Source organism: Trachypithecus francoisi, unplaced genomic scaffold (assembly GCF_009764315.1).
Source record: "Trachypithecus francoisi isolate TF-2019V2 unplaced genomic scaffold, Tfra_2.0 Lachesis_group12, whole genome shotgun sequence".
NCBI classification, from domain to species: Eukaryota; Metazoa; Chordata; class Mammalia; order Primates; family Cercopithecidae; genus Trachypithecus; species Trachypithecus francoisi.
Genome location: NW_022681457.1, coordinates 98694739 through 98717469, shown reverse-complemented (window position 1 = coordinate 98717469; position 22731 = coordinate 98694739). Strand labels below are relative to the sequence as shown.

Below are 22731 nucleotides of genomic sequence, written 5' to 3'. Positions count from 1 at the left end.
GTGGGGACTGGGGTGAGTGCTCTTGGCCAGAGAGGGGGTGGCAGACCCTTCGTGCAGCCCGTTGATGGACATGCAAGTACCTGAGCTCCAAGCCTGCCAGGATGGTGGGTCCACCTCTCCCCAGCTCTTTGAAGGCTAATGGTGATCGCCTACCCCCATTCCCTAGGGGCACACAATGAGAAACTTTCACTTCGTAGATGGGGAAATGCACTTTGCATGGAAAGGTGGTGGGGACAGTCCTGGAGACTGGGCAGGTAGGACAGGGCAGCTGGTACAGAGGGGTGCAGGTTGAGGTCTGCCCTGGGAAGGCCCTGGGGAAAACACTTCTCCACTCCTCATTCCAGCCTCACCTCCACCTCCTGGATCCAAGGCAGGGACATGTCCCCATGACTCCATCCAGGCTGCACAGGAGATCTGACCTGCTTCCATCAGCCTCTGACTTCCAACCCCAGCCCAGCATCCCTACAGCATCCCCAGACATCCTCTGTGGGATGCGGAGGAGGGACAATGGGAGGAGCTTCTCTCCTGGTTGGAATTCCTCAGTAGAATGCAGAAGGCTGGAGGTCACAGAGGCCTCTGTGATATAACCAGGAGGGGGAGTGAGACCACTTGGAGTGAAGATTCTTTGAGGAGAAAGAAGAGACTGAGCAACCATGAGGGATAATGAAAAGGCCTGGTGGCAGCAGTGGACCTCCCACACAGGCCTTGTGGTGGGGGGCGGGACTCAGGAGGACCATATGGGGTTTGGAGGGGGAGTAGCTGCACTGAGGGGCCGCCCCTCTCCCCTGCAGAGTACCATTCACGAGTCCTACGGTCGGCCAGAGGAGCAGGTGCTCATCAACCGCCGGGACATCATGAACAAAGCGGTAAGGATAGCTCCCGCTCCACAGTGGCCCCTCCTGCAGCTGCACTCATGGGCAGCAGACCCTCGTGGTAACTCTGCCCCCTCTCCCATCTAAATGCCCCCAGAGGACCCTCCCTAGCACTGATCCCTGAGTGACTGCCCTTGATATGTTAGTAACTCTCTGGCAGTGCCCCCCATAGGAACCCTTATATAACGATCGTCTTCACTATCAGAGAGCCCAAAGAGATTCTCTGGCAATGACTTCCACAAAAATCCCCCAATAGTAACCCACTTTTAGTGGCCATTTAAGTAGTGACCTCTACACTGATGTCTCCATTCCATGATCCACTCTCAGGTGACTTTGCCCCTCTAGAGTGGGCCCCAGGGACCCCCATTCTCTAAGAGCAAACCTCCAGGCAGAGGCTTCCTATGGTGACACCTGCCTGAAGGAAGGTCCTGCCCTCTCCCAGGACAACTGGGACATGCAGGAGTACATCACTCGCATGTACATCAAGCAGCTGCTCCGACACCCCGCCTTCCAACTGCTGCTGGCCCTGCTGCTGGTGATCAACGCTATCACCATCGCTCTCCGCACCAACTCCTACCTAGACCAGGTGCGACGCCAGCATGACCTCTGCCCCACTAACCCTAATGGGGGTCCTGGGGCGAGAACTCTCCCGGCCTCAGGTTCCTTATCTGTCTATGATGGTTGGATTGGGTGCTCTTCAAGGGTCTGTCAGCTATGACCTTCTAGGAATCTGGAGATCAAGGAAGACTTCATGGTGGAGAGGGCTCTGCAGCCTGGCTTTGAGGAACGCATTGGATTTGTACAGGAAGGACAGGAGAAGAATGGTGTGAGGAGAGGGAGGCAAATGGGTGCCTTGTGGAGAAGGGGTATCCAGTTCTAACCAGCACTTACTAAAGGAGAATCACTCAGTGCCAGGTACTGACTGTGCAGACTGCCAGGGTCCCAGGGATAATAAGCACAACTGGGTCCTGTCTCAGACACACAGAAACTGTCATTACAAGTGCCCAAGTAGCACCCAGAGTATATGGAGGCTCAACGAAGGCACTCGAACCTAATCTAGGGGATCAGAGCTGGCTTCCTGGAGAAAGTGACACTGGAGTTGAGAGTAAAAAGTAGGATGTGATCTCAGTCACTACAACAAAGAAACAGAAAAAAAGAGCATGTAGGAGTTGGCCAGGCAAAGAGAGGTGGGGGAGACTTTTGGGGAAAAACAGCATATGAGAGACTTCTCTGTGTCCAACTTGAAGTTCAGTGTGACTTATCCTTGATGTTTTAATTTCTTTTTTTTTTTTTTTTTTAGAGACAAGGTCTCACTCTGTCACCCAGGCTAGTGTGCAGTGGCACCATCTTGGCTCAATGCAGCCTTGAACTCCTGGACTCAAGTGATCCTCCTGCCTCAGCCTCGCAAGTAGCTAGGACTACAGGCACGAGATACCACGCCTGGCTAATTAAAAACTTTTTTTGAGCCAGGCGCAGTGCTTCACACCTGTAATCCCAACACTTTGGCAGGCTGAAGTGGGTGGATCACCTGAGGTCAGGAGTTCAAGACCAGCCTGGCCAACATGGTGAAACCCTGTCTCTATTAAAAATACAAAACTTAGCCGGGCGTTGTGGTGGGTGCCTATAATCTCAGCTACTTGAGAGGCTGAGGCAGGAGAATCGCTTGAACCCAGGAGGCGGAGTTTGCAGTGAGCTGAGATGTCACAAAACAAAAAAAGAAAGAAAAGAAAAGAAAGAGAGGAGACATGGTGACTTGGGACTGCTAGGTGGAGTTGGGCACTATGGGGGCTGTTAGTGGGGTTGCAGCCATAAGGAAGCTGAAGGAGGAGTTTCGAGATTGAGAGAAAGTGAATTGGGCTCTGGGCAGACCCCAGTCACCCATCTACCAATTCATCCATCCAGGGTGCATGTCCTGGACCCATGAGTGGCAGGATACCCAGGAGTTTGGTCAGGCCTAACTTGGAGTATTTGGAGAGCTGGAATAGCAGGAGAGGTTAGGACAGATGGAGCTTGGTGTTCTCTACCCTCAGGGGCCAGGTCTTTTCCTCCCAATCCTGGAGGCTGTTCTGCCTCTCCTACCTCCCTCTCCAAAATATCCCTATTCTAGAAGTTAGGGACAAAAGTCCGTAGTCAGAAAACCATCTTTATCAACTAGCTGTGCACACACAGGCACCACTCTGATTCCACTTCTGTAAGATGGGAAGAAAACCTACTTTGCAGGACAACAGTCATGGTAACATGAAGTGATATGTGATAGTCCCAGCACAGTGCCTGGCACGCACATGCAAAGTGTGTTTTAAAGGAAGTGACAAAGATGCTGAGGACCAAGAGCAGTAGTGATATGGGCCTTCCTTCCCCTACATACATCCTCTCCCTGCTGGCTTGCCCAGGCCCTGCTCCACTGACCTCTCTGCCCCTCTTTTCTCTGTCTTCCATGTAGAAACACTATGAGTTGTTCTCTGCCATAGATGACATTGTGCTGACCATCCTTATGTGTGAGGTTCTCCTCGGCTGGCTCAATGGCTTCTGGATTTTCTGGAAGGTGAGATCTGGAGCCCTTTGCCCCTACTCTCCCCTGGGGACTGCACACTACCCAGTCTGCCCCTGTACTCCTGGCCCTACAAACTGAGGGTGTGAGTATGTGTGTGTGTATAGACAGAGTGTGTTAGTTCTGAGATGTGTATGACGTGGCAGAAAGTAACTGGTACTAGAAGTGCAGCCTGCCTGGGCTCCAATTCCAATCACTGCTCCAGCTTTCCCCAGCTCTGTAGTCTTGGACAAACCTGACTTCCTTATCTGAGAAATGGGGCTGAGAGCATCTACCTTAATTTACAGAGGTCAGCAGGGATCAGCACACTTTTTCTGTAATGGGCCGGATAAAAAAGATTTTAAGCTTCACGGCTGTACAGTCTCTGTTACAATGACTCACCTCTGCCATGGCAGCACAAAAGCAACCATGGACCGCACATAAATGAAGTGGGCATGGTTGTGTTCATGGACACCCAAACTGGAATTTCATGTAATTTCCACATGTTACAAAATCTGATTTTCCCTATTCACTTGCTTTACTCCTACTTACAGACTCGTTCAGATGTCTTCTCTTCCAGGAAGTCTTCCTGTCTCTCCCAGGATAGGTTAGGCGCTACTTTGTGTCTCCATGATGCTATGCACTTATTATTACTATTTTTTTTTCATGGAGTTAAAATTTGCTGTTTATCCATCTCCCTCAGAATAGTCTGTGAGCCCAACAGGGCAGGCATCCTATATTCTCAGGAACTGATCTGGGTATGGCACACAACAGGAGCTACATACTGAATGGATCTACGGGTGGATCTGCAGACAGGCAGGCTTGTATCTCCTTGTGCATGTGAAGGTGCAGACTCAGTACGAGAGGCCAGCAGGACTTGTGCTTATTGGGTCCTCAATACATTTAAGAACTTTTTTTTCCCATTAAATATAGTTTTCTTATTGGCTGCAGTGGCTCATGCCTGTAATCCCAACACTTTGGGAGGCCGAGGTAAGAAGATCACTTGAAGCTAGGAGTTTGAGACAGACTGGCCAACATGGTGAAACCTTGTCTCTACTAAAAATACAAAAACTAGCTGGGCATGGTGGCGGGCGGCTGTAATCCCAGCTACTTAGAGGCCGAGGCAGGAGAACCGCTTGATCCCAGGAGGCGGAGGTTGCAGTGAGCTGAGATTGCGCCACTGCACTGCAGTCTGGCCAAAGAGTGAGATTCTGTTTCCAAAAAAAGTTTTCTTTTTGAATATTTAATGCAGATACGTGCTGGTCAAGACTATATTGAAAGGTACAGATAGAATTCTTGCTTCTCTCTTGTCCCCTCATCCCCCTTCTCCCACCACTATCCTTTCTAGGTAATGTTTTTATATTTGTAGTCTCTTTTTTATTGTCTTCGTCCATTTAGTGTTGCTATAAAGGAATACCCGAGGTTGAATCACTTATAAAGAAAGGAGTTGTATTTGACTCTCAGTTCTGCAGGCTGTGTGAGAAGCATGGTGCCAACATCTGCTTCTGGTGAGGTCTTCAGGCTGCTTCCACTCATGACAGAAGGTGAAGCATGTGCAGATCACATGGTGAGAGAGGAAACAAAAGAGAGAGTGAGAGGGGAGATGCCGGGCTCTTTTTTTTTTTTTTTTTTTTTTTTTTTGAGACAGAGTCTTGCTCTGTCACCCAGGATGGAGTGCAGTGAGGCAATCTCGGTTCACTGCAAGCCCCACCTCCCCGGGTTCACGCTATTCTGCCTCAGCCTCCCAAGTAGCTGGAACTACAGGCGCCTGCCACCATGCCTGGCTAATTTTTTGTATTTTTAGTAGAAACGGGGTTTCACCGTGTTAGTCAGGATGGTCTCAATCTCCTGATCTCGTGATCCGCCTACCTTGGCCTCCCAAAGTACTGGGATTACAGGCATGAGCCACCACACCTGGCCTGTGCCAGGCTCCTTTTAACAAGCAGCTCTTGAGGGAACTCACTCATTACCTTCAGGATGGCACCAAGCCATTCATGACCCAACCACCTCCCATTAGGTCCCACCTCTAACACTGAACATCAGATTTCAACATGAGATTTGGAGGGGATAAGCATTCAAACTATAGCATCCTCCCAGTATTTATTTTTACAATAATCAGCAAGTATGTATATACTCTCAGTCTTCCCTTTCCTAACAGTAACATAGCATAAACATTATTCTGCACTTTACTTTTGTCACTGAATGGATCCTGACAATCTTTCTTTTTTTTTTTTTTTTGAGGCGGAGTCTCGCTCTGTCGCCCGGACTGGAGTGCAGTGGCCAGATCTCACCTCACTGCAAGCTCCGCCTCCCGGGTTCACGCCATTCTCCTGCCTCAGCCTTCCGAGTGGCTGAGACTACAGGCGCCAGCCACCTCGCCCGGCTAGTTTTTGTATTTTTAGTAGAGACGGGGTTTCACCGTGTTAGCCAGGATGGTCTCGATCTCCTGACCTCGTGATCCGCCCGTCTCAGCCTCCCAAAGTGCTAGGATTACAGGCTTGAGCCACCGTGCCCGGCCCTGACAATCTTTCTATATCAGTACATAGAGATCTTTCTCATTTTTCTTTCTTTTTTTTTTCTGTAGAGATGAGGTCTTGCTATGTTTTCCAGGCTGGTCTCAAACTCTTGGCCTCAAGCGATCCTCTTCCACCAGCCTCTCAGAGCACCAGGATTACAGGCAAGGGTCACCATACCTGGCCTCATTTTTCTTTTTATAGCTACATAGTATTCTATTGATTTAACGAATTTAACGTGCCATCATTTACTCAATCAGTCTCTTCTGATCATTGGACACGTTGGTTTTCTTTTCCTTTTTTTTTTTTTTTTTTTTTTTTTTTTTGAGACAGAGTCTCACCCTTGTTGCCCAGGCTGGAGTACAATGACACCCATTTAGGCTCACTGCAGCCTCGACCTCTTGGGCTCAAGTGATCTTGCCACCTCAGCCCTGCAAGTAGCTGGGACTACAGGGGCACGTGCCAACACCCCTGGCTAATTTTTATATTTTTTTGTAAAGACAGGGTTTCACCATGTTGTCCAGGTTGGTCTGGAACTCCTGAGCTCAAGCAATCCTCCCGCCTCAGTCTCCCAAGGTGCTGGAATTACAGACTTGCACCACTGCACCTGGCATGTTGGTTATTCTCAGCCTTATACAAATTGTCATTTTGTACCTTAACCAGAGTATCTGCGGATCAGATTTCTAGAAGTGTGATCCTTGTTCAGATTTTTCATACCTGTGAGTTTCCTCCTCCTCCCCACCTCATTCCTGTGTAAGTGCCTTATTGGACAAAGGGCTTGCAAACTGTGCCTGTCTTCCTGTCTTCCTTCCTTCCTTCCTTCCCTCCCTCCCTTCTCTTTCTTTTCTTTCTTTCTTTCTTTCTTGCTTTCTTTTTCTTTCTCTCTCTCTCTCTCTCTCTCTGTCTCTCTCTCTCTTCCTTTCTTTCTTTGATTATCGCCCTGTCATCCAGGCTGGAATGCAGTGGTGCGATCTTGGCTCACTGTAACCTCCGCCTCCCAGGTTAAAGCAACTCTCCTGCCTCAGCCTTCTGAGTAGCTGGGACTACAGGCACGTGCCACCATGCCCAGATAATTTTTGTATTTTTAGTAGAGATGGAATTTTACCATGTTGGCCAGGCTGGTCTCCAACTGCTGACATCGTGATCACCTGCCTCAGATTCCCAAAGTGCTGGGATTACAGGGATGAGCCACCATGCCCGGCCCGCCTGTCTTCCTTTCTTGTGCTGTGAGAGCTATCTCACCTCAGAACTGGCTACTGAAGCAGTATTCTTTATGTTTTTACTAGTATCCATTTTCAGTTTATTATTAATTGTAGTGTGTGTCACCCAAAGACAGGAACAGCCAAGTGTTTTCAGGTTACCTAACTGTAGGGCAAGGCTGTTTTGCACATGCTTTAGCCAAGGCGGGCACTCAGCTTAGGGACCAGCTATGTATCTGTAAGGGTCTTTGCTGTGTGTCTCTGAGACTGCATTTTGCTATTGACACATGTATGGGACAGAGAGTACACGTGTGTTTTGTGGCATGTTTGGGGGGCGGCAGGGTAACAGCAGTGGATGGCAGCTGACTGGCCCTGCTCTGAGAGGGACATTGAGCACTCATCCTTGGGATGTGGGGAGGGCAGACCTAGGATGCCCCCACAGGCTGGGCCTGACAGACCCCACTGGGACTGGCCTACTCCCCAGGACGGCTGGAACATCCTCAACTTCATTATCGTCTTTATCTTGCTCTTGCGGTTCTTCATTAATGAAATCAATATCCCCTCCATCAACTATACTCTCAGGTGAGCTGGGAGCTCTGGAGAAATGAGGGGGACCTATCTGGAACCCAGGAATGAGATGGGGGGATAACGACCAGATGGAGATCGGCTTTGCCTCTCTGGGCAGCTGGTGGGGGTAATGAGGAGGGAGGGGGCTGGGAAGGGCTTAGGAGCACCCCTGAGAGGCTCTGCCACAGGGCGCTTCGTCTGGTGCATGTGTGCATGGCGGTGGAGCCCCTGGCCCGGATCATCCGCGTCATCCTGCAGTCGGTGCCTGACATGGCTAATATCATGGTCCTCATCCTCTTCTTCATGCTGGTCAGTGCCTGCCCCGCCCCCAGCTGTTTCCCTTCTCTGAATAGGGCCTTTGGGTCATTGCGAATAGAGGGGTATCTGGACGAGCAGAGAGGCCCCTAGGCCTCAATCCCTGTGATTTCCTTGGCAGCGTTCATTTGCATGACATTCGCGTGTCCAATTTCCAGGTCCTTTGGTGAAGTCGGGGTGGGGCTCTGTTCTCTCTGACAGGTTTTTTCAGTGTTTGGGGTAACCCTCTTTGGTGCATTCGTGCCCAAGCATTTCCGGAACATACAGGTTGCGCTGTACACCCTCTTCATCTGCATCACCCAGGATGGCTGGGTGGACATCTACAGTGACTTCCAGTGAGTGCCGGTGGGACTTCCAGTCTCACCCCACCTATGGGGCAGGGAAGCCGGTAGGGTGTAAGGGCTCTCCCTGAGAGTGGGAGCTCCAGGGACTGGGATGAGGATGGCCCAGTGGAAGCAGGAGTTCCCAGGTCTTTAAACAGAGGAAAAGGAAATACCTGGGCTTGTGGTACCTGAAGCCTTGTCACCCTTGAATCTCCATACTTCAGAGTCCCATTCCAACCCTTTCGTGGGGACCTCTCCCATCACGCTAACCAGCTGGGTAGTCGGCCTTGGATAGGGGAGCAGGTCTGTAGTTATGCCTCAGGTTACAGAGCAACGTCCCAGCCCACGTTGGAGCCCACCAAACTGCCTGAACTCCTGGGAACTTCAGGTCTCATTTTATTCATTCTTACACCCATTGCCCACATTCATTTTTGTGTTCTGTTCTTTAGCTCTTTTCCATTAAGTCTAAGCCCTATTTCTTTCCAGTTTACTCCAGAAAGCGGGACCCCCCCTTAACTGATTTCTTTTTATCTTCTACATGTGAGTATAGAAGCCCAGTAGATAAAGGGCTTCTACAGTCATTCTCCATTATGACGTAGATAATGGATAAAAATCAGGCTGACTGGGGCCGGGCGCGGTGGCTCACGCCTGTAATCCCAGCACTTTGGGAGGCTGAGGCGGGTGGATCATGAGGCCAGGAGATCGAAACCATCCTGGCGAACACGGTGAAACCTCGTCTCTACTAAAAATACAAAAAAATTAGCCAGGCGTGGTGGCGGGCGCCTGTAGTCCCAGCTACTCGGGAGGCTGAGGCAGGAGAATGGCATGAATCCAGGAGGCGGAGCTTGCAGTGAGCCCAGATCACTCCACTGCACTTCAGCCTGGGCAATAGAGCAAGACTGTCTAAAAAAAAAAAATCAGGCTGGCTGGGCATGGTGGCTCACGCCTGTAATCCCAGCACTTTGGGAGGCTAAGGTGGGCAGATCACGAGGTCAGGAGATCAAGACCATCCTGGTTAACACAGTGAAACCCCATCTCTACTAAAAATGCAAAAACAAAGTGCAGTGGCTCACACCTGTAATCCCAGCACTTTGGGAGGCTAAGGTGGGCAGATCACGAGGTCAGGAGATCAAGACCATCCTGGTTAACACAGTGAAACCCCATCTCTACTAAAAATGCAAAAACAAAGTGCAGTGGCTCACACCTGTAATCCCAGCACTTTGGGAGGCTGAGGCGGGTGGATCACAAGGTCAGGAGTTCAAGACCAGCCTGGCCAAAAAGGTGAACCCCGTCTCTACTAAATGTACAAAAATTAGCCAGGCGGGGGGGCACCTGTAATCCCAGCTACTCAGGAGGCTGAGGCAGGAGAATTGCTTGAACCTGGGAGGCGGAGGTTGCAGTGAGCCGATATCGCACCACTGCACTCCAGCCTGGGTGACAGAGTGAGACTCCGTCTCAAAAAAAAAAAAATTAGCCGGGCGTGGTGGCGGGCACCTGTAGTCCCAGCTACCTGGGAGGCTGAGGCGGGAGAACTGCGTGAACCCGAGAGGTGGAGCTTGCAGTGAGCCGAGATCGTGCCACTTCACTCCAGCCTGGGCAACAGAGCGAGACTCCGTCTCAAAAAAAAAAGGGAGTGTAGCTAATAGATTAAACTTAATAGTGTTGATGTGCACATCCCCAACTTGCTGGGTTGGTTAGAGAATCAGCCCACTGTCTGGCAGCACAGCAGGTGCTTAGTAGAAAGCAGCTATTGAGACAGGAGTAGGGAATGGGATCTGCACAACAGCAGTGACACAGGCAGAAGTCCTAGCAGGCCTTGGGATGATTTTCCCGTTTCATAGATAAGGAAACTCAGGCTCGAAGGGCCAGGGAAATGATGGGGCCCCTGCCTGCCATCTGCAGGACAGAGAAGAGGGAATATGCAATGGAGATTGGGGGTGCCATCTACTTTACCATCTTCATCACCATCGGTGCCTTCATTGGCATCAACCTGTTTGTCATCGTGGTGACCACCAACCTGGAGCAAATGATGAAGGCAGAAGAGCAGGGACAACAGCAACGAATTACCTTTAGTGAGGTGCGTGGGATGGGGAGGGCAGAAGGGAGGAAAAGTGGTGTGTATGAGAGCAGACTTGAACATATGTGCATGTATGTGTGTGCTTGCATAATCAAGGGCCTGGAGAAAGCCAAGTTGGAGGCCTGGAGGCAGCAGCCCCCCATCTTGAGTGCCCACCCACCCACCAACTGGGGCTTCTGAGGGGTGTGGATTTTCTTTTTTTTTTTTGAGACAGACTCTCGCTCTGTCGCCCAGGCTGGAGTGCAGTGGCGCGATCTCGGCTCACTGCAGGCTCCGCCTCCCGGGTTTATGCCATTCTACTGCCTCAGCCTCCCGAGTAGCTGGGACTACAGGCGCCTGCCACCTCGCCCGGCTAGTTTTTTGTATTTTTTTAGTAGAGACGGGGTTTCACTGTGTTCGCCAGGATGGTCTCGATCTCCTGACCTCGTGATCCGCCCGTCTCGGCCTCCCAAAGTGCTGGGATTACAGGCTTGAGCCACAGCACCCGGCAAAATTTTTTGTGTTTTTAGTAAAGATAGGGTTTCACCGTGTTAGCCAGGATGGTCCCAATCTCCTGACTTCGTGATCTGCCCGCGGATTTTCTAGATGTTAGATTTCTATGGCAACTCAAAACTGAGCAGCTGGGTGACCTTGGGGCATTTACCCATCTAAGCCTCAATTTTTTTCTTCTGTAAAATGGGAATAATAATAGTACTTAACTCATAGGGTTATTTTATGAGGGTTCATGGGTAAATGAACACTGCTTGGTGCATAGTAAGCACTCAATAAATGTTAGCTACCATATTATTCATTCAGGGTAGTACGTCCATAAGGTTGGGGAAAGGAGTGGAGTACTTCTAAAAGAGTGGAGTGCTGGAGGTCTGGGCTTGAGGGTAGGCAGGGCTTTATAAATTTGCTGGGTAGGGTTTATCAGGGTTGAAATCTAGGGCAGGGCTAAATTTTGAAAAGGGGTGAGAATTTTTAAAGAAGTGGGGAAAGGGCATGTGCATTTAAAGTTGGGTTCCTCCAGCAAGGCAGTAAGGCTAAGACTGGTTAGAGCTGAAATGAGGGCCTTAGAACCCTGGGATCCTAAGAGACTCATCCTGAAGCCAAGCAGGAAAGGAGTGCCAGGGGCGCGCCTGCCTGAGCTGTCCTGACCCCTCTCCATCTCCTGATTCCCAGACAGGCGCAGAGAAAGAGGAGGAGAATGACCAGCTGCCACTGGTGCACTGTGTGGTCGCCCGCTCGGAGAAATCTGGTTTCCTCCAGGAACCCCTTGTGGGAGGCCCCCTGTGCAACCTCTCAGAAAACACCTGTGACAACTTTTGCTTGGTGCTTGAGGCAATACAGGAGAACCTGAGGCAGTACAAGGAGATCAGAGATGAACTCAACATGTAGGGGAGGGTACTGGGGGTGCCCCCAAGTCATGTGAGTCAAGGCTGGGTGGAGTGTCGGAGTCTTTTGGCCTCACACCCTCACCATTTTAGAAGGCAGACTCTGGGCCCTAGAGAGGTCCCCCATCCTATTGGTGGAGGAGCTGGAATCCAGACTCCAAGTTCCTCCCATCTCACATAAGGGCATAGCTCCGCCTGGGTCTCTGTCAGGGCTGTGTGGGAGAGTGAAGCGGGGGTGACGCCAGGGAAGAGGTGGGAGGGCTGCTTCCCTCCCCTGCAGCCTTCTGAAAGGCACTCACTGCTCCACCCCCAGGATTGTGGAGGAGGTGCGTGCAATCCGCTTCAACCAGGAGCAGGAGGCAGAGGTGTTGCAAAGGCAGTCTTCCACGAGCGGATCATTGGAGACTACGTCATCCAAGGACATCCGCCAGATGTCTCAACACCGAGACTTGCTCAGTGCGCTCGTTAACATGGAAAAGGTGTGCCTTCCTTCTCCTACCCAATCAGTACTCGCCCTGACACTCCACGCAGGTGCAAATGCCCAGCCGGGCCTCTAGACCATTTGTCAAAGTTTCTCTCTATTCCAAGATCTGGTCCCCCTCACCACCACCACCCCACATTTTTTTTTCCTTTTTTCTTTTCTTTTCTTTTTTTGTTTTTGAGATGGAATCTCACTCCATCGCCCAGGCTGGAATGCAGTGGCGTGATCTCAGTTCACTGCAATCTCTGCCGCCTGGGTTCAAGCAATTCTCCTGCCTCAGCCTCCCAAGTAGCTGGGATTACAGGCACCTGCCACGGCACCTGGCTAATTTTTGTAGTTTTAGTAGAGACAGGGTTTCACCATCTTGACCAGGCTGGTCTTGAACTCCTGACCTCATGATCCACCCTCCTCGGCCTCCCAAAGTGCTAGGATTACACGCATGAGCCACCGCGCCTGGCTGTCTGCCTCTTAAATTTCCACCTAACCCAACTGTCACTGCCTATCTGGTTAGGTTCTGTACTTTCCTTCTTGGAGTGGCTCCACCCTTCCAGCCAGTTTCATCTCTAGCACCTTCAAACCTACCCTTTCTTAGTGTGTGTAGCGTGAGCCAGCTCAGTGCCTGCCTAGTGGCAGACACTTAGGCTGTAAGTATACTGTGGGCACAGGACCCCAGGATCCTATCTAAGGTGCATAAAACTAGCTGCCTCCAGAGCTCCTGGAGAGAAAAAGGCACACACCCATGTTACTTAGTTTCTTTTTCTACCTCGACACCATCTGCGTGGGATACACCCTGGGCTCCCAAACTCAGAGGGGATACTAGGTAGGCTCAAGTTAGACCTATGAAGAACTTCCTGGGAGGCCTGACTGAGGAAGCTGGTGAGACTGGAGGAGGTGAGTAACGGAGTCTGCCATATCAGGGGAGGGGGATTAACAAGAAGACCTCTTGGTTTGCAGGTTCATGACTCTAGCTCACAAATACTCCTTAAAAAACGAAAGAACAGCCATTGAGAGGCCAGGATGGGAGCCAAGGGGCCTGCACACACACACCCAGCCGCTGCGTCTTCCTGTGTCCTTAGTGTGGCTTGGCAGAGCCTGGCCAGAGCCCATCCTCTCCCTTACACCTGGGCAGAGGCCAGGGGCTGTGAAGGTGGCAGCACCTGCAGGGCTGGTGCCTGTGAGCCCCAGGTCCAGAGGAGCCAGGACAGAGAAGGATGCTGGATGATGAGAGTGGGAACCCTAGCAGCAAGGATGAGCACAGAAGGGGGTGCTGGCCAACGCAGCCAGGATTTGACCTAAGGATGGGGATCCCTGGCCCCCTGCTCTTGCCCAGAGCTGGTGGGGGGCCTCAGTGGGCCCTAGCACCAAGAAGAGAAAGGCAAGGCCAGTAGGGCCAGACATCTGTGTGTTGACAATAAAGTTTTGTGTTGGAATCAATGTCTCTGACTGGTGGATCGCCAACTCCTTGGGGTACTTGCCTGGGTCTGATAGGGAAGACAGATTATGCCCCTCAAAATCCCATTTGTCTGGTGGGAGAGTCACAGACTGCCCTGAAGAGCCTCCAGTCTAATGGGAGGGAGAATTGCACCCCTAAAAATTTCTGACTTAATTGTAGAGATATAACCTTTGCCCTCAGGGTCCTAAGTTTTGCGGAGGAAAGTCTGGTCCTCATGGGAGGGAGCCCCTGTCTGATGAAGGAGATGGCCCTACCTGCTCTCTCCCTGTCAGAAGATGGAGACTGGTCCTCACTCTAGGGAGCCCTTGTTTGATGGGATCACCAATGACCAAGTCACACAAGTACAGGCAGCTCCATCCCAGGGCAATGGAGAGTGATTGGTTAAAGTGTGGGACCTGGCAGCTTCCTGGAGGAGAGGAGGATTTTGTGGGTCAGGTGAATGAAGTCTGACAGGGAACTTAGGACCCGTGAAGCCTATCTGGGATCTTCATACTCAAGGCCTTTGAGAGCCTCAGCAGGTATGCAATCTGGGGACAGTCAGAAAACTGTGGCAATTACGGGCAATAGAAAGAGCTGCCTTAGAGGACAGGAAACCTGGGTTCTGGTCCTTCAGTGGGTCACTTGGCCTTGTTTTCCCCATCTGTGCAATTTGGAGAGGGTGAGATTGATCTCCATCTCTAAAATCAAATAATACCCTCTTATCCCAGGAAGTGGAAGACCAATGGGATCAGCTATGTCCCTGGGATGCAAGTGTTGGGGGATAGCCTAGAAGGCCTGGACATCTGCCTGCTGTTCAGCGAAGCCTGACACTTAGGGGCCATGGTGATATCCAACAGTTGGAATGGGAGTCCCCAGAAGTCCACTGATTGCAGCTGATGGGAAACCCCACCCCCCATCCTCCTCCCATCAGCATTGGTTCCAGCTCTGAAAAGCCACTCAGCAGGCAGATAAGAGGCAGCACCAGAGCCAGCAGTGCCTTACTGTCTTGGAGCCGTTAATCTATTCCCCTGTTCAAGCCAGGACTTCTTCCTGGCACCCTCCAGGACCATCAGCAGCACAGATAAGGCACCCAAAGGCTTTTGCTGCTGCTGTTGCTACTTACTGGGGATGGCGCCCTTAACCTGCCTGGTGAGTATCTATACAATCTTTACACCCATCCTTCTCTGGGGGCTCTCTCAGCCCCTCTTCTTGCTGGCCAGAGAGGGAAGAAGGTGGCAGATCAGATGGTGTCTTCAGGAGAAGCTAACAGTTTGAGCATGGCTATCCTTTACCCCTAATTGTCTGAAAGGTATGGAGCATCAGTGAGCTTAGAGGCAGGAGCATGGCAGGATGACCTCCATGGAGCTCCTGGCCTTGACCATCTATCTCTTCCAGGATGCTATTTTGTCTATGTACTCCCTTCATCTTGTTCGTTATCTCATCGTCTCTGCCTTTGTCTTTCCCATCCTGGCCAACCTAATAGCCTGGAGTGTCAGCAGGCTAGTTCCTTCCCAAACTGGCCTGGAACTGAGGACCTAGGAAGTCATGCTCCCTTCCCCTTCCCTACTGCAGCAAAGAGCAACTACCACTCCCCATGCCTTACTGAGCCTGAGTTAGGAGTGCAGCCCTGGATTCTGAGCTCCTAGGACAGTATGGGGGAAGATATTGGGAGGTGGCTGGAAATTGTGGGTCTCATCACCCCTATGGTCTCACCTGATGGGTTTCCCATCAGCTACAATCAGTGGACCTCTGGGGACTCCTATGAATCCATAACTTTTACCAGGGATAGGAGCATCCTTGGCAAACTGTCCAGGAAGCAGACACCAATTCTGATGAGAGGAGCAGCAGGGGATAATCATTCCCAATAGCAGGTCTACTCATTGAGTAGTTACTAGGTGCTAAGCACGGTGCTGAGTGCTTCACACACAGTATTTCATCCTCATGACCATCAGTGAAGTAGGCAGTACTGTTATCCCTGTTTCACAATTGGGGAAACTGAGGCGCAGAGACATGAAGTGATTTCTATGTTCCCCCTGTCCCTGTGGGGCACTTATTCTCCATTACAAAACTGAGATGCTAACCCAGGTCTGACTCCAGAGCCCAGGTCGCACTTCTCAAGGGAGCTTCTCTGGGCAGGAAACCTCAATATCAGAAAGATGTCAATCCACACTGAATCTATAATTGCAGGGCACCTCCAATCACAGTTCCAATAGGTTGCTTGCAGAAATCGTTAAGCTGATCCTAACATATGTAAGGAAGAACAAAAGGCCAAGGACAGTCAAGATAATTTTTTTTTTTTTTTTTTGAGATGGAGTTTTGTTCTTGTTGCCCAGGGTGGAGTGCAATGGCGCGATCTTGGCTCACTGCAATTTCCGCCTCCCAGGTTCAAGCAATTCTTCTGCCTCAGCCTCCCGAGTAGCTGGGAGCACAGGCATGTGCCACCATGCTCAGCTAATTTTTTGTATTTAGTAGAGACGGGGTTTCACCATGTTGGTCAGGTTGGTCTCGAACTCCTGACCTCAAGTGATCCGCCCACCTTGGCTTCCCAAAGTGCTGGCATTACAGGCGTGAGCCACCGTGCACGGCCTATCAAGATAATTTTGAAGCCCGAGATGGGAGACTCACCCTACCAAATATTGAGGCTTACTATAAAGTAACAGTAAGATAATGTGGTACTGGTTGGGGAAAATATGGACTTTTCCATAAGGGGACAGGGATAATTGATTAACTATATGGAAAAAACAAAGTCAGATTCAGTGGAAACATCCCTCTCTGCAAATAAAAACTTGAGACCCCTATAGCAAGACATATAGGTTCAGTTCAAACTAGATCTTTGTTGCAAACGGACCCCACAGATGACTAGAGTTTAGAATGCTCCTCCACATTGAGCCAGGTCCTCATTATACTGAGAGGAACATGAAGGCCGAGGGAGAGGTGAGACCTTTCCCAGAGTCACCCAGCAAGCCAGTAATAGAGCCAGGTCTAGAGCCTATGTCCCCCCACCCTTTCCAAGCATCCTTGCCAGTTCCCCTGCCCTGTTGCAATCCCTTAGCTCTGCACAAGTCTAGAAGAAAGTGGGTGTGGGACCGGGCAAGGTGGCTCATGCTTACAATCCCAGCACTTTTAGAGGCCAAGGCAGGAGGATTGCTTGAGACCAGGAGTTTGAAAGCATTCTGGGTAACACAGTGAGGCCTCATCTCTACAAAAAATAAAAAGAAGGCCGGGTGCAGTGGCTCACATCTGCAATCCCAGCACTTTGGGAGGCTGAGGGGGGCGGATCACGAGGTCAAAAGATCGAGACCATCCCAGCCAACATGGTGAAACCCCGTCTCTACTAAAAAAATTTAGGTCGGGCGCGGTGGCTCAAGCCTGTAATCTCAGCACTTTGGGGGGCCGAGACAGGCGGATCTCGAGGTCAGGAGATCGAGACCATCCTGGCTAACATGGTGAAACCCCGTCTCTACTAAAAAATACAAAAAGCTAGCCGGGCAAGGTGGCGGGCGCCTGTAGTCCCAGCTACTCGGGAGGCTGAGGCAGGAGAATGGCATAAACCCGGGAGGCGGCGCTTGCAGTGAGCTGAGATCCGGCCACTGCACTCCAGCCTGGGCGACAGAGCAAGACTCCGTCTCAAAAAAAAAAAAAAAAATTAAAAAAAATTAATTGGGCCTAGTGGCATGTACCTGTAGTCCCAGCTACTCAGGAGGCTGAGGCAGGACACTCTGTCTTCAAAAAGAAAAAAGAAAAAAAGAGAGAAAAGAAAAAAATCAGCTGGGTGTGGTGGCATGCGCCTATAGTTCCAGCTACTCGGGAGGCGAAGGCAGGAGAATCACTTGAACCCAGGAGGTGGAGGTTGCGGTGAGCTGAGATTGTGCTACTGCACTCCAGCCTGGTGACAGAGTGAGACTCTGTCTTAAAAAAAAAAAAAAAAAAAACCGGTGAGTGTGGTGGTGCACACCTTAGTCCTGGCTACACAGGAGGCTGAGGCAGGAAAATTGCTTGAACCCAGGAGGCAGAGGTTGCAGTGAGCTGAGATCGCACCACTGTACTCCAGCCTGGTGACAGAGTGAGACTGCGTCTCAAATAAATAAATAAATAAATAATAAAAAGAAAAATGTTAGTCGAGTGTGGTGGTGCAAACCTGTAGTCCCAGCTACTCTGGAGGCTGAGGCAGGAGGATCACTTGAGCCCAGGAGTTTCAGGCTGCAGTGAGCCATGATTGCACCACTGCACTCCAGCCTGAGTGACTGAGACCCTGTCTCTAAAAAAAAGTGAGGGTGTGGATGGTGCCAGAAGGGATCTGTCCCCACAGGGTTGGACACAAGGGTTGGCGCATCTTTAGAATTAAGTGATGGGAAGGACAAAGAATGAGCCTGCCACTTGGCTGGGTCACTTCCGATTTTCTTTTCTTTTTTTTTTAGACTGAGTTTCACTCTTGTTGCCCAGGCTGGAGTGCAATGGCATGATCTTGGCTCACTGCAACTGCTGCCTCCTGGGTTCAAGCAATTCTTCTATCTCAGCCTTCCAAGTTGCTGGGATTACAGGTGTGTGTCACCACGCCTGTCTAATTTTGTGCTTTTTGTAAAGATGGGGTTTCACCATGTTGGTCAGGCTGGTCTCAAACTCCTGACCTCAGGTGATCCTCCCATCTCAGCCTCCCAAAGTCCTGGGATTACAGGTGTGAACCACCATGTCTGGCCAGCCTCCGATTTTCTGAATTAGCCTTTTGAAAACTGCCAAGAGGCTGAACACAGTGGCTCACACCTATAATCCCAGCACTTTGGGAGGCTGAGGCAGGTGGATCATTTGAGGCCACGAGTTTGAGACCAGCCTGGCCAACATGGCAAAATCCCGTCTCTACTAAAAACAAAAAAACTAGCAGAGCATGGTGGCACGCACCGGTTCTCCCAGCTACTTGGGAGGCTGAGGCAGAAGAGTCACTTGAACCCAGGATGCAAAAGTTGCAGTGAGCCAAGATGATACCACTGCACTCCAGCCTGGATGACAGAGTGAGGCTGAAAAAAAAAAGAAAGAGAGAGAGAGAAAGAAAGAAAAAGAAAAAAGAAAGAAAGAAGGAAGGAAGGAAGGAAGGAAAGAAAAGAAAAGAAAAAGAAAAGAGAAGAAAGAAAACTGCCAAGGATGCAAAAACAGCACATCAGGTGATGGGCCTATTTCTGCATGTTACCCAGGGGAAAGAAGATTTCCAAGGAATCCAGCTCAATATAATTGATTTGGGCCTTTCTCTCTAGAGAGAGCAGCTGGCTCAGCCATGAGAATTAAGCTGTGTTTTTGTAAGGCAGTGCAGCGTGGTAGGGAAGGCATTGGGTTCTGGTGTCTGATGGACTTTGTTTCAAATGCAGTGGCACCACTTCCTGGCTGTGTGACCTTGGACAGATGTCTTCACTTGTCTAAGTTTCAGTTTCTTCATCTGATAAATGGAAATAATAGTCCTTTTTTTCAGGTTGGTTGTAAGGATTTAATGTGCCTGTGCATTGGAGCAGCACCTTACCTGGGCAGGGCGACAGTTGAATGATATCAAAATGATCCTTGATGGCTATCTCACTCAATGAAACACTTGGCTTACAGTTAGGGGTCATATTCTTTAAAAAATTCATATCTTTAGGCTGGGCGCAGTGGCTCACCCCTGTAATCCCGGCACTTTGGGAGGCTGAGGCAAGCAGATCACTTGAAGTCAGGAGTTTGAGACCAGCCTGGGCAACATGGTAAAACCCTGTCTCTACTAAAAATACAAAAAATAGCCGGGCATGGTGGCTCATGTCTGTAGTCCCAGCTACTCAGGATGCTAAGGTAAGAGAATGGCTTGAACCCGGGAAGGGGAGGTTGCAGTGAGCCGAGATCACACCATTGTACTCCAGCCTGGGTGACAGAGCGAGACTCTGTCTCAAAAAAAGAAAAAAGTCGTATCTCTAAATACTAGAATCATATTCAATGCAGTAGGAAACTAATATCAAACAAGGTATCAAGAAATCAAATACCAATTGAGATAACAGATTTCTGTCTTTTACTGACTTTCACTGTCTAGAGTAGCCATTGAGTGGACTGAGACATAGTTGCCTGCACAAGTAAAATTCTCTCTGCCTGGTATACATCTGTTGAAATCTATTGGCACAGAGCTGGCACATAAATGTGAGTTGGTGAGATTTACATATGTATATAAATCAACACCCACTACCTTATATATAATATACATTTATATATGTATATATATATTTTTATGTATACATTATATATATAATTTTATTTTAGAGACAGGGTCTCAATTCGTCATCCAGGCTGGAGTGCAGTGGCACAATCAGAGCTCGCTATAACCTTAGATTCCTGGGCTTAATCGATCCTCTCGCCTCAGCCTCCCAAAGTGCTGAGATTACAGGCATGAGCCACTGTGCCCGACCTGATACTATTTTTAGGGAGTCTCCGAATAAGAATATTTGGCAAGTCAAAATGTCTGAAAATAACTCTGGTTTGGTGGAAGGAATAGGTAGATTGCTTTCTCTTCTTTTAACTTTTTTTTTTTTTTTGAGATGGAGTTTCGCTCTGTCACCCAGGCTGGAGCACGGTGGTATGATCTTAGCTCACTGCAACCTCTGCCTCCCAGATTCAAGTGATTCTCCTGCCTCAGCCTCCCAAGTAGCTGGGACTACAGGCATGTGCCACCACGCCTGGCTAATTTTTCTTTTTTTTTTTTTTTTTAGTAGAGGTGGGGTTTCACCATGTTGGCCAGGCTGATTTGAACTCCTGACCTTGTGATCCGCCCAACTCGGCCTCCCAAAGTGCTGGGATTACAGGTGTGAGCCACCACACCCGGACTCTTTTTTTTAAATTTTTATTTTTCTCTACTTAGATGGGGTCTCGCTATTTTGAGCAGGCTGGTCTCAAACTCCTGCCCTCAAGTATTCCTCCCATCTCGGTCTCCCAAAGTGCTGGGATTACAGGCATGAGTCACAATACCCAGCCTAGATTACCTTCTGTTTATTTGTTTTCTCACAGGCAGTGTTACAATCTAGGGAGCTGTGTCAGAAACAATACACTCCACAGAAGACTCTGCACCTGAGGAAATTATATTGTGTTCATCTACAACTTCAACTCTATTTAACAAGGGGAAAGACATTGTCTCTCCAGCTGTACTTAACAGTTCACCAACAACTGACAAGACATCAACGTCTGAGTCCCAGAAGCATACAACATCAGCTGCTCCTCCAACCTCTCCACAAACCAGCAGCTCTACTGGGTCCACTGAGCAGACAACTTCAATACAAGACACTCAGGAAGAGAAATTAAACACAACTATCGGCACAACCTCCAAGGGTACACTGCTGTCAAATTCCATGATGACTTCTACATTGAAGGACCAGGGAGGGACATCAAGAACCAAAGCTTTATCCAGCACAGCCACTTCAGTGGAGACCCCAAAACAGAATCAGGGAACTCCAATTATAACTCCATCAGCATCAAACACCACAGTCAATGGGATACAATCATCAGTGTCCACTGGCTCTCAGGAATCAGACACAATCACATCCCCAACAGCACTGAACACACCAGGCAGTGATGCTCAATCATCCAAGTCCATGGCACCTACTGTCTCTGGGAAGTCAGCTACAACTACATCCTCAACAGCACTGAACACACCAGGCAGTGATGCTCAATCATCCAAGTCCATGGCACCTCCTGTGTCTGGGAAGTCAGCTACAACTACATCCTCAATAGCACTGAACACACCAGGCAGTGATGTTCTATTGTCCAGGTCTATGGCACCCACCGTCTCTGGGAAGTCAGCTATAACTACATCCCCAACAGCAAAGAACACACCAGGCCATCATGTTCAATCATCTGGGTCCATGGCAACCACTGTCTCTGGGAAGTCAGCTATAACTACATGCCCAACAGCACTGAACAAAACCACTGGCATAAAAGAGTCTTCACCCATGACAGCCAGCGAAGTTATGCACACTACCTTGCTAAACGCAAACACTTTCAGGATAACTCTTCTTGGAACAACTACATCTGAGACTCAGGAAGGAAAAACTACAGCTGCATCCTTACCCCCAACAACCACCTCCACAATGAGCAAGTTGTCTGGGATGCATCATAACACAGTCTCACAGACACCTTCCCATGTGGCAGAATCAACCTCCAGTGTTGCCACTACTATAATCCAGTCATATGAGATGACAGCTGCTCATTCCACAGGGCTTCTCCCCAGGTCCTGGGAAACAACAAAATCCTCTGCTGTGACTGGGGCCAGCCAAACCTTCCCCAAACACACCCAGAGTAGTGGTCTCAGAGCTGCAGCCTGTGCTTTGGATGAATATGCAGGTAGCAGGGGAGTTTGTATGTGCCATGACAGCGACTACTTCCATGCTGGTAAGTCTAAGGAACTCATGTGAGTAAAACAAAGAAGAGGTAGGGGACCAGAGTGGACATCATAACTCTGTGAAGACCCAAATGGTCCAAAGGGTATGAGAGGGCCAGTGAAGTTTGGTAAGACGTTGGCATCTTCTGAGTCCATCTGGGTAGAGGCAATTTCTGGCAGGAAAACAGGCAGCTGGGCATATGGGATAGAGTGCACAATTTTTCAGCTCCAGCCCCCAGGACTCTAGCTACTGTCCAGAGACGAAACTTTCTTGGGGGAAGAAGCTTCACCAAAGACAAGGACTGTAGTCCCAGCGGAGGCTTGGAAGGCCAGGTGGGAAAACTAAGGCAAAAGTCTGAGTGTTGGGGCAAGTCAGTGTGGCAGATATTACAGAAAGGCTGAGTTCACAGGGCCTCCGACAGGCAGTGCCACAAACTCCCAGATCCATCCTCTGGCAGGCCTGAAGTTGGGTCTAGGACAGCAAAAAGGTAATAATATCCCCCAAACATATGTTCTTCATAGTTGAAATAATTCTAACCTCTTCTTCCCCAAGCATTTAAATTTGACAAGTCTGGGCACAGTGGCTCATGCCTGTAATCCCAGCAACTTTGGGAGGCTGAGGTGGAAGGATCACTTGAGGGTGGGAGCTCAAGACCAGCCTGGGCAACCTAGTGGGATCCC

General features: G+C 49.8%; 1 protein-coding gene across 5 annotated transcripts; it reads left to right on the top strand.

Annotated features, from left to right (window-relative positions):
- The first annotated feature begins 605 nt into the window (after positions 1 to 605).
- CATSPER4 (cation channel sperm associated 4) lies at positions 606 to 13677 on the top strand. Of its 5 annotated transcripts, XM_033227680.1 has the most exons (11): positions 606 to 710; positions 792 to 866; positions 1315 to 1458; positions 3313 to 3414; positions 7596 to 7693; positions 7867 to 7987; positions 8195 to 8328; positions 10219 to 10393; positions 11555 to 11766; positions 12080 to 12245; positions 13202 to 13671. In XM_033227680.1, exons 1-11 carry the CDS (start codon positions 654 to 656, stop codon positions 13253 to 13255), a joined length of 1338 nt encoding a protein of 445 aa, XP_033083571.1. In that variant the 5' UTR covers positions 606 to 653; the 3' UTR covers positions 13256 to 13671. The 5 variants fall into 5 exon arrangements, with proteins under 5 accessions (XP_033083571.1, XP_033083570.1, XP_033083574.1 ...); XM_033227679.1 differs by having other exon boundaries at positions 606 to 866; positions 13202 to 13677; XM_033227683.1 differs by lacking the exon at positions 13202 to 13671 and having other exon boundaries at positions 606 to 866; positions 11559 to 11766; positions 12080 to 12176.
- Positions 13678 to 22731: the final 9054 nt, after the last annotated feature.

Excerpts from the sequence above, each read along its gene's own strand:
- CATSPER4 (XM_033227679.1), top strand. The coding sequence starts at position 654 with ATGAGGGATAATGAAAAGGCCTGGTGGCAGCAGTGGACCTCCCACACA. Across the intron at positions 3,415-7,595 it reads GCTTCTGGATTTTCTGGAAG|GACGGCTGGAACATCCTCAA; the intron begins GTGAGATCTGGA and ends CCTACTCCCCAG. Across the intron at positions 7,694-7,866 it reads TCCATCAACTATACTCTCAG|GGCGCTTCGTCTGGTGCATG; the intron begins GTGAGCTGGGAG and ends GCTCTGCCACAG.